This window comes from Nanorana parkeri, unplaced genomic scaffold (genome assembly GCF_000935625.1).
Source record: "Nanorana parkeri isolate BGI_ZX_2015 unplaced genomic scaffold, ASM93562v1 scaffold1564, whole genome shotgun sequence".
NCBI classification, from domain to species: Eukaryota; Metazoa; Chordata; class Amphibia; order Anura; family Dicroglossidae; genus Nanorana; species Nanorana parkeri.
In genome coordinates this window covers 37,538-48,191 of record NW_017307832.1, presented here as the reverse complement: position 1 = coordinate 48,191, position 10,654 = coordinate 37,538, and the positions used below count along the sequence as shown (strand labels likewise).

The window sequence follows — 10,654 nt, the reverse complement described above, 5'->3', positions numbered from 1 at the left end:
TAATCTGGCTCCTAAATTATCATTGAGGATGTTGTGGTTGAGAAGAGCACTCGCCTTCACCAGTGTAGGAAGCATACTGCAAATACATATTCATCTTTGCCTGTCGAGAAGTGTATGTTTCATTTCTCCAATCCCTCAACTTCAGTGCCAAGGCCCCGCCTCCACCCACCGAGTATAGCATTCCAAGCCTGTTAAATCCTCGGACCAGTCGTCTTCTGCATGAAGGTATGCCCCACTTTCCAGAGCGAATGGGGCATCTGTTGACCTTATGAGCGCTTGGACAGCTTTAATTCCAGATGCCATGGTGCAGAGGAAGCTATCCCGGAGCTACGACCTCAAGTTTCATTTCCCTGTTCATTAAGTACAAAATTGTGGCTTCTGCGTGTATTTTCAAGTCTGACAAAACAGTATATTTTAAGTGAATGGGAGCTATTACTTAAGCGACCCTGTCACATTCTCCGAAGATTTAACCATCAGGTCCCTGCAATAGAAGGCCATATATTTGCATCTCCCCTGGTCAAGCAATGGAGCATGACAATGCTGGATGCTTGTATCCCTTGCCTCTTCCTTCTTCTGACCACTATGTCACTTTGGATTTCTGCAGTGATGTAAAGGGTCAGAGAGAGGAACTAGCACATGGTGGGAGACGCAGGCATCTGACATTTCCAGAAGCATTGATAATGGAAGAGGCTTTCAGGGACTGCACTGCTGGAACAGAGGGAAGGTACAGTAGGAGAAACAAGCTGCCAGAGAGGCGAACATTTAATGAAGGGAATTTATCAAAACTGGAGCAGATGTGCATGGCAACCAATCAGCTTCTCTCTTTCATTTTGAAATATTAACTGAAGAGAGAAGCTGATTGGTTGCCATGCACAGCTGTTCCAGATTTTGTCTGCTATAGTTTTGATCAATTCCCCCCGATGTCTTCTCCTGCAGGTACCTAAATGTTTAGAGATTTCATGGAGTCTCTTTAAATGGACCATTGGGCTTGTTGAAATCTTGATTATTACGTGTCCATTAAGTGGTTTTGTCTGTCCAGTCCTTCAAATGATCGCAATAAAACCTATTTAACAAGAGTTTTCTTGCAAAAAACTGAACCCACTCCTTTTCTTCCCCCTCAGTTAGGATATTAACAAACACTATATTGGAGGTTTGCTCTATGTCACAATTTTAGCGTAGGAGCGTTTGACATGAATTTCTACTCCCACCCTCTCCAGGGGAGTTTTGAATGAAGGATTATGTGTCAATTATTGAATTTCTATCTGTGTAAGAATCCAGTAATAACATCACCTGGGATGGCACTCACAATGAATATGTAAATCTTTATAGCACAGAACTACACCAACTCAGAATGGTAATCCTGATGGAAAAGGTGTACTTTCTGAAAGGGTGTTAATGTAGAATAAATATATGAGTAGTCTAACATTCACAACCACCAACCTGTTAACATGTCGCTGTTTATTCTTTCTCAAACCAGATAACATGTTGCATCTCCATTAATCTGATCATTTCTTTTATAAAACAAATTTTCAATAGTAGTTCAACAAAGGAAACCTGAACTAACAGAATATGGACGTTCATATTGCGGACCTGTCCTTTTGGAAATGCTAATTGGCTGGCCAATGCTGGTCAAATACATTTACTATTTTTTGTGTCACTCTTAAGCAAGCTTTTGTGTACTTGCTCATTTCAGCTCAGTAGCTCCAACAGAGGGTGTCTCTAGGTTGCTAAAAGACTTGGGGCACCCCTGGGCATTATAATCTATTGAAGGGTTTCTCGTATGCCATGATTAAAGTGGGTGAAGCCGTTTCTAATTCCTTCTGGCTAAACATACAGTAATACCTTGGTTTACAAGCATAATTCGTTCCGGAAGCATGCGTGTAATCCAAAGCGCTTGTATATCAAAGTAAATTTCCCCATAGGAAATAATGGAAATTTAAATGATTCGTTCCACAACCCAAAAATATTCATATAAAAATAATTACAATACTGTACTGTAATATAACACTGTACAAAATATAAAGAAAAATAAACCAATTACCGGTACCTTTGTGGCCGGTGTTTCACCATCACTAACATACAACAGTACCATCATATCGCAATTTGTGCAATCTGACCTGCTATGTACCATTTCTAATGATAGTATTTCTTATTGTCCTTTTTGTTTTGGTTTTTCTTCGTCCTTACGTGCATCTCTTTAATGGCAGTACGGCATGAGCATGTTCTGTATTCTTTGTTATGCTTTGATGTTTGATACTTTACTGGAAACTCAATAAAAAAAACATTTTAAAAAAAAAACAGACTCATCGCTCGCACTGCTACATCCTTATTCGGGTGCTTTTCTACAATATTTTGCTCTTATTGCAAGACATTGCTTGTATATCAAGGCAACATTTTTTCAGAAATGTTTGCTTGTCTTGCAAAACGCTCTCAAACCAAGTTACTTGTAAACCAAGGTATTACTGTATATCAAATGTATGATACTGCTTAAAAAAAAAAAAGAAATGAATCAATTAAAATGTTGATAAACTGGTTTTTGGAAAGCATGATGAGCATACAATCTATATGATTTGCTTAATCATTTTGTTTAGTGAAATAGAAAGATGCATTGTGAGGTTTTAGGTAAATGTAAATTTCTAGAATCATCTACCTAACATGATTTTAAACAATTGTTTGGGGGAAACCGCAGTTAAAGGAGAATTATGAGGCTAATGATTTTCACTAAGCCTCATAATCTGAGCCGACCTGTTACAATGAAACTGTCACAGGTCGGCTCAGTAGATCGGGAAGTGAGCGAACACATACCGGCGCTCACTCACTTCTCGATCTATCCGTGCAGACAGCCGTGACTGTCACTCACTGCTCCCTGCAGGGAAACCGCCTCCCCTGCCCTGTCCGATCCTCCAGCGCTGACTGGCGGAACGGACAGGGGAGGGGGCGGGTACAGCTGATAGCTCTAGATAGGCAGAGCCAGCTGTCACTCACGCAGCTGCGTGGATCCAGACAGTATTGTCGGGATCCGTCCCGGCTGCAGCGTCTCGGTATACCGCAACCTGTAGCTCGCAGTATACTGAGCTTTGGGTGATGGGAGGACGCAAGTTTATGTCCTCCCGTTACCCTAAGGAGAACTATGGGGAAAAGCCCTAACCCCATAGTTCTCCTTTAATAGTGGTGGTAAAAATAAATAATATTGAAGGATCACACTTGGGATGATGGCAACTATTGCACAGGACACCTGGACCACTCAGTAGAGTCTAGCAATGCCCCAGGGTAACCAGGCATTTTCAGGAAGAGGTCAGCAGTGGCGGCCTCCATATTTCACTGAGTACAGGTTTCATCTAAGTGGCTACATTAGGACATCCCCAACATTTTTTTTTTACTACTGCTTTATGGTATTGACCATAAATAATTCTATTATCTAACGGAACATTTCAATCAGCTCACCCAAAATTAGCTTGCTCCAAAGCTCCCTCAGGATGTACGAGCCATGCGCTCTTGCACATTAGTAATCAATGTCTTTCAAAAAGATGACCAGCACCTCCAGAGTAGCAAGAAAAGCCAGATTTGATATCTTTATCAGTTTTTTTTTTTAATCACATATTTGACCAAGCAGTCAATGCAATGTGTCATTTCCCCAATAACACCCCTAAGCCCTGATCTTTATATATTTATAGAATATATTTTATAACATCCATTACTGTTCATATGTGTCAAGGAGAAAACACTTGTATTTCATTGTATCCCTTCTATGTATAAATGTGTTCTCACACCCAGCCTTGCATAATGCTTAGTGCAGAACATGTTTTGAAAGCTTACATCATTCTACTGACCTGAGCATAGAAAGCGATACAATACTATTGGTCAGGCCAGGAAGTACCAGTATTATGCAATGCCAGCTTATACTGTGCTGTTTTCAAATACTTGCAAAGGTGCCAAAATGACCACTGAATGGTGAAAATCCAATCAACCTACCATTGGTCCCAGCTGTAGTGTTGTGTGCAGATATTACAGCTGTATAGTCTACTGTAGTCTGGAATTAAAAAACGAAATTCAGTGGGGCTCCCTGTACCCCAAATGGAAACACAACAGTATTATGTTCATACAATATCACAATATATCCTTTCCCTCAACATTCAATACTGTATGGTTTGTTATGCCGATATTCTCCAGCGTTAAGTCTTTTCTCAGTTCAAGGTAACATTTAGGAAGCGATGTGCAAATTGTATAAAAAGCAGTGTGGTATCCAATTTTCATCATCCAGTCCTGCAATACCTACAGAAAGAAAACCATAGCAAATTGTCTGTTATGCAAATGATTTTAAAGCTCAATATCACTAAAATGTTTCTTACATTTATACCATGAAAAATAACTGCTACTGTGTATGCAAAACGACAATTGTATATGCATGTCTAGGAGGCCAGCGTAACGCACTTGAACTATCTTGCTTTGCATGTAATGAGTCTATCTCATATATTAGTTTTACCTTTTAAGTTGCATTAGTGAAATAAATTAACTTTTGCACGATATTCTAATGATTCGAGTTTCACCTGTACATATCTTCGCAAGTGTCAGAGTGATAGCAATAATTCTAGGCCCATCAATCACTGGTAACAATAAACTGATGAGCCGTAAAAGCGTTTAAAGCGTCGTTTATGGGAAATTTTGGCTATTGTAGTTTTTTGGGGTTTCACACACGCACACAATTTTAAGGCTCTTATACATTACCTAAAAATTATATTCTGTTTCTGGGCACTAAATGTCATTTTAATGTATTGTATCCTAAAAATACCGGTTTGATAAACATTTGTGCAAATACCGTGTGACTTAAAAAATTGCAACTAGCATAATTTTTATTCTACAGGGCCTCTGCTTTCAGAAAATCTAATTGTTTGGGGGTCTGAAGCTGTTTTTCTAGCCAAAAATTCTGATTTTATAATGTGTGTGCAAATGTAAAAAATTGCTCCGGACGGCAAGTGGTAAAGGAGTGCTGAAACCGCTCTTATAGAGGTTAGTGCGTGCTCTTGCGTTGCGTTTTCCAGGTGCTGGGGCAGAGTCATTGGAGGTTTTGCAATCACAAAAAGCACTGAGAAATGATAGCATGAGACGGCAGAACAGCTCCAGCTACCACCACCTGCACACCACCAGCTTTGCCATCACCAGCCACGTGTGCCAGCTATTTCCAGTGGCAAAAACCAACACTTGCAAGGCCTTGGGCAAACTTTTTTTGATGTTGCTTCAATTGAAAAACGTGTCTTAAATGCGGGTGAACACAATAGGTGTGCACAAGGCCTTCGGAGACCTAAGAATGCAACTATTTTATCCAATTCAACTGCTCTATTCTGGCTGTGAATTGTTACTTTCCAGGAACGAGTCCGATTTATTCACATCACTCACACAGTATTGCTATAGTTGCATGTATCCATCAAGGTCACTGAAGCAGTGGCCGCTGACTAATTATGGTTCCTGTTCCTGGCAGAAACAAGTGTGATCAAGGAAGTTGTGTGAGTCATATTATTGGTGTGAGGGTATCTTAACCTACTGCACAAAGGACCACAACAACAAAAAGTTAAGAATGTATTTTCTGCTTGACCAATGACAAACCAACAGTCTTTATTGAAAACAGTCACCCATTTCAATATGCATGTAACAAATGGAATGCTTTAGGGCATTTTGCTTACAGAGGCTTGGGAACAAAGTGGCTGGGGCTAAGGGGAGTTGAATTATTGGATACCTTGACTGCTGAGTCAGTGTTTTGGGAACAAGTGTTTTCTCGTTTCTTTTTTTGGGAATGTTGGTTTTTAAAACACAATTGTTTTCCCCTGTTACTTTAAACAGCGCCCTTTTCTGCTCTGCAGTTCTCTAATCAAGGGGAGTGCTTAATTGTTCACAGATGTGATAGAAGCAACTGCACAACTCACATTGAGCTTGCTCAGAAGCTTGTGAACAAGGTAGCTGGTGGAGTTTAAGCGTAGGAGTTTTCAAACGGTAAGTAACACCTTATACTTCCCGTAAATATTGTGACTGGGATAATGTATACAAGTATGGTTGAAGGGCTCGCTCAGTCCCTGAGCCACATGTATACAACAATGGAGCAGCTCCAGGATGAATACTGCTGTGACTGATGTGAGCAGGTTGCCATTCTGAAGCTCATATTAGATCTGGAAGAGTGATATGCATCAGACTGAGACTTAACTTTGAGAAGAGTGCTCTGCTCACTGAGCAGGCAGTTAATGGGGCTGATGTGAAGGGTGAGGATGATCAGGTAGGAAGCTGCGTGAGTCCCGTGACACACTGCATGCAGAGTGAAGCAAAGCTGTCCGGCACGGAGCTTTGCGTGCAGTGTGTGAGCTGAGTGCAGGCAGATGATTGACTGCACCTTCAGCCAATTGGCTTGTGCGTAACAAGTGGCCAGACGTCGCATCCTGACGTGGGTTTATACGCGCGAGCCAATTGGCTGAAGATTAATTTTTTTTCATCTCGGCCCGCTCAGCTATGCAAGCTTTTGCAAGCTGACATGCCGTGGAGAAAATTACATGACACACTGCTCGCGAAGGCAGCGTGCCACCGCTCCGCTCTGCTTCGTGTGCAGTGTGTCACAGCCTTTACTGTAGCTAAAAGGAGTTGCAGGCACTCACAGAAAAAGGCCAGTCCTGTGTTAGAGCACCCAAACAAATTTGCTAAGATGAGTAAAGATTAGCAAACCCAGAGATGGCAGCCCACTGCTTCCCCAGAACAGGCAGGGAGTCCATAACTGTGAAGAATCTTGGACTTCTGGTAGACTAAATAATAGCATGCAAGGCCAAGCTGCAGTTAATAAAGCAAAATAGGTCTAGACTCCGGAGACATAATCCTGTCCTTGTACAAAAGCATTAGTAAGACCTCATCTGGAATATGCAGTTCAGTTTTGGGCATTGATGAGGTCTTACTAATGCTTTGTACAGGGCCAGGATTATGTCTCTATCTCTGGAGTCTAGGCTCCTTTTTATACAAGAAAGTATTTTGCTTGTTTTAGAAACTGCGGCTTGACATTGCCTGCTATTATTGAGTCTATGGTCTACCAGTACACCCACAACACGTTGAACAATTAGCGGTCAACATGCATTAAGCAGGCCTATTGAAATGAATGGTATGTGTGCATTTTTAGCACTTTTGTTCTATGTCAAATTTCTATTATTGAATATTTCTCCGCACTTAGCATAATGCATACATAAAAACCACATTCAAGCACAAATGTACTCAGCACTGTAGGTCATTGTTATGTGTGTGTATAGGTGTGAAAGGTCCCTAACACTGGTGGGCAGGTTGATAACACCTCCTAGACTCCAATTATGCAAATGCAATCAACACCTGGTTGTGACTAACATATTATGTGGATTGGAGCAACATTCACCATATTTATTCCCAGATAATTTTTGTACAAGTGATTCTGAATTGAGAAAGCTGGTTGGGTGACCAGTGAAACATCTTCAAGAAAAATACAGCAAGTCCAGTTGCCTTGACTTATATCTGTAAAGAATAAGTAGCCAGCTATTTAGGGATCAAACAATGGTCATCCTTTTGGGGTTCCTATGTAATGGTATAGCTGGGAGCCTGCTGTTGTGCACCACTACTTTAGTCAGCGTTAGGCACCGGAAACAAATGGGATATGTATCCGAGGTTTCTCACAATACTTACAAGAGAACTGTAAGCCTTGTAAAACCGTCTTTTATAAACACGCCCACTAGGACACCGTAAAGCGATGGTGACCACCTTTGGGAAAGATGACATTACATTAATACTCGCTAGAAAAACATAAAAGAAAGGTTAAAACATTTTTATTAAAGAATGTAACCAGAGTGTGTTACGAGAGTAGGAGGACTGAAACAATCAGCTGTAGGGTGGTATGTTACATAGAAACATTCTTATAGGAGTTGTACATAAAAATAGGACAATTATAATACAGTGCAATGCAGCAGCCAGCTGTGTCTATTTCTGTTCATCTCAAGAGTAAGGAGGGCCCATTGGAACAAGATTTAGTTTTATTTAGTTAAATATGAGCCATCAGGCCTATTGCATTTTCATTTGTAATGTATGTATAACCCACAGCAAACAATCAAGTCATCTGAACTCTGGTCTGATTATAATATACTGCATTGTTCTTGCCTGCTGTGGGCTACTACAGTTATTGCCAGATTAGTCAGTGAATGTTATGAGACAATCCTGGCAAGTGTTAATATTTACAACAAATTTCTTTTTTATATACAGTAATACATATTGAATTCATACACGTGATAGTCTTCAGCATGACAAGAAGACCAAGCAATTGTCAAAGTGTCCCTATTTTTTTTTTCTTTAGTTTTGAAAAGAATAGTGAAGGATTAGACCTCTGTCAGGTTTTTATTGGCGTCTGTACCCCCACTGGTTGTCACCAGAAGAAGTGGTTAGGTTAAATTGTGCAGTGGATTAAGGACTGGCCAGAAAGGGATCCCTTTGATGCAACTGACCAGCTGGGAAATGTATTGCAATATATGCGAACCAAGAATCCCTGTTTTTATGCAAAAGTTTGCAAGAAATATGTAAAAGTATATAACAGCGTGCAGAGGGCTAGTGCAGAAATGTCAGTGTTAACATATAGTCACACCTTTAGCACCTCATATGATATATACACAGGGGCGTATTTACCGCGAGGCAAACAAGACGTTTGCCTGGAGCGGCACTTTGCAGGGGGGGGGGGGGCGGCATTTTTCAGCCCCCTGCAAAGAGGAAAGCTGGCGATGGGCGCAAAAAAATCAGGCTGCTGGTAGGGCCTGGCAGCGAGCTGCCGGGTGTAAGAGGAGGCGTGGCCGGGGCCAAGGGAGACGCGGTCTGGCCTGCGGAGGCTGCGGGCGGTTCCAAGAAGGAGCATCAGCGACTGTATGTGTCGGGTCTAGGCAGGGAGCAGAGAAGACACAGGGCTGATGGGACTGAGGGTGACGCGGCCCCAGCTGACGGAGGCTACGGACGGCTCAAGGAAGATGCTACGGCGGCTGGAGGAAGAGGCTGGGAAGCTGCAGGTAAGAGGAGCAGCACGTCTGCAGGGAAAGGGACCCTGCACAGCTCACCTGACAGTCTTTGTGCAAGGTCTATGGTGGGCTCTGGTGGTGTTTGTTGGGACTCAGGTGGGCTGTGCAAGGCCTATAGTGGAATTTGCAGGGTCTTTGGCAGTCTCAGCCTGAGATCCTGCAGAGCCCACCAGAGACCCAGGCTTCCCTGCAACACTAAGGCCTCATTCACACTGCTTAGAGTCGGCCTGTACAGATCCATGTGGCGTTCACGGTCGTATCGGGCCGTTCCCAGGAAGAACAGGTGCTGCATACAAGTACTGACACCCGCACGGATGTGCAGTTCGGGTGAGCGTACGGGGCGCATCCTCCCATAGAGAACAGGCTGCTGCCTATCCCTCCTGGGAGCGGCCCAATACGGTCGTGCACGCCGCACGGATCTGTACGGGCCAACTCTAACCTGTGTGAATGAGGCCTAATAGAGCAACCTGTCTTGACAGGTTACGCAAAATGTCTTGAAGGGGTGGGACAAATCTAGATGGGTGGGTGCGCGATTTTCGTCTTGCCTAGGGCAGCACGAAACCTAAATACGTGTGTGTGTGTGTCTATATATATTTATTTTATATCATATTTTCGATTAGAGCATAGACATGTGATCAGATAGACATCTATATTGCAATATATGTGAACTGAGAATCTCTTTTTGTTAATGCAAAAGTTCGCTAGGAGTATGTAATATGTAGAGCAATGTGCAGAGGGTTAGTGCTGAAATGTCAGAACTGAAAAGGTAATTCTCCCTATTTTTTGTAGCTTTCCTGTCACTTCCACTTCTAGGACAGAAAATTAAAGGAAATCACTGCAATGGGACAAAGACATGGGTTTTAATCCTTCCCTACACTACCCAAAACTAAAAGTTTTGGGGGATTCTATACATACACTTTAAAGTGGAAGTAAACTCATCTCCCTATGTACTTCCAGGTTTGGGATAATCAGGCATCTTGATTGGCTAGGCTAGAATCATCTAACTGCCATGCCATGTGCACTGGAGTTAGATCATTCCAGCACCAAGGTGTGCCGAGAATGTACATTCTAAAGACTGCAAACAGGCAGATACGTTTCCAAGTATTGCAAAAAAAGGTATACCGTATTTTGCGGTCCATTAGACGCACCGGACCATAGGACGCAGGGAGGTCCGGCGCGCCTTATGGAGCACTCGACAGACTGTAGCTTCTGCCACAGCTTCTATGACCGCTGAGACAGGTGGCGCTGTGATTACAGCGCCACGGTCTCAGTGATCACACAGAGCAGACGAAGAAAGTCTGTTCTTCGTCTGCTCTATGGTGATCTCGATCGTCGCCGCTGCTCGGTTTTAATACAAGTGATCTCATTAGATCACTCGTATTGAACGAGCAGTGGCTCCTACTGCTGAACGTGATCGCCGCCACCACTGCTCGGCTTTAATACGAGTGATCTCATTAGATCACTTGTATTAAACAAGCAGTGGCCCCTACTACTCGCCCGGCGCCCGAAACTGCATGTCTCGGGCGTCGGGATTCGCTCCATAAGACGCAGGCACATTTTCCCCCTCCTTTTGGGGGGAAAAAAGTGCGTCTTATGGAGCGAAAAATACGGTA

General features: G+C 42.7%; 1 protein-coding gene across 3 annotated transcripts in view; it reads right to left on the bottom strand.

Annotated features, from left to right (window-relative positions):
- Positions 1–4,072: 4,072 nt before the first annotated feature.
- UBXN8 (UBX domain protein 8) overlaps positions 4,073–10,654 on the bottom strand; it is a 37,525-nt gene continuing 30,943 nt past the window's right edge. For all 3 annotated transcript variants that reach the window (XM_018570637.1, XM_018570640.1, XM_018570639.1), the window contains 2 exons: positions 7,675–7,749; positions 4,073–4,272 (listed from right to left, as the gene is read on the bottom strand). In XM_018570637.1, coding sequence (XP_018426139.1) covers positions 4,108–4,272; positions 7,675–7,749 — 240 coding nt within the window. In that variant the 3' untranslated portion in view covers positions 4,073–4,107. The remainder of the gene's footprint in view (positions 4,273–7,674; positions 7,750–10,654) is intronic.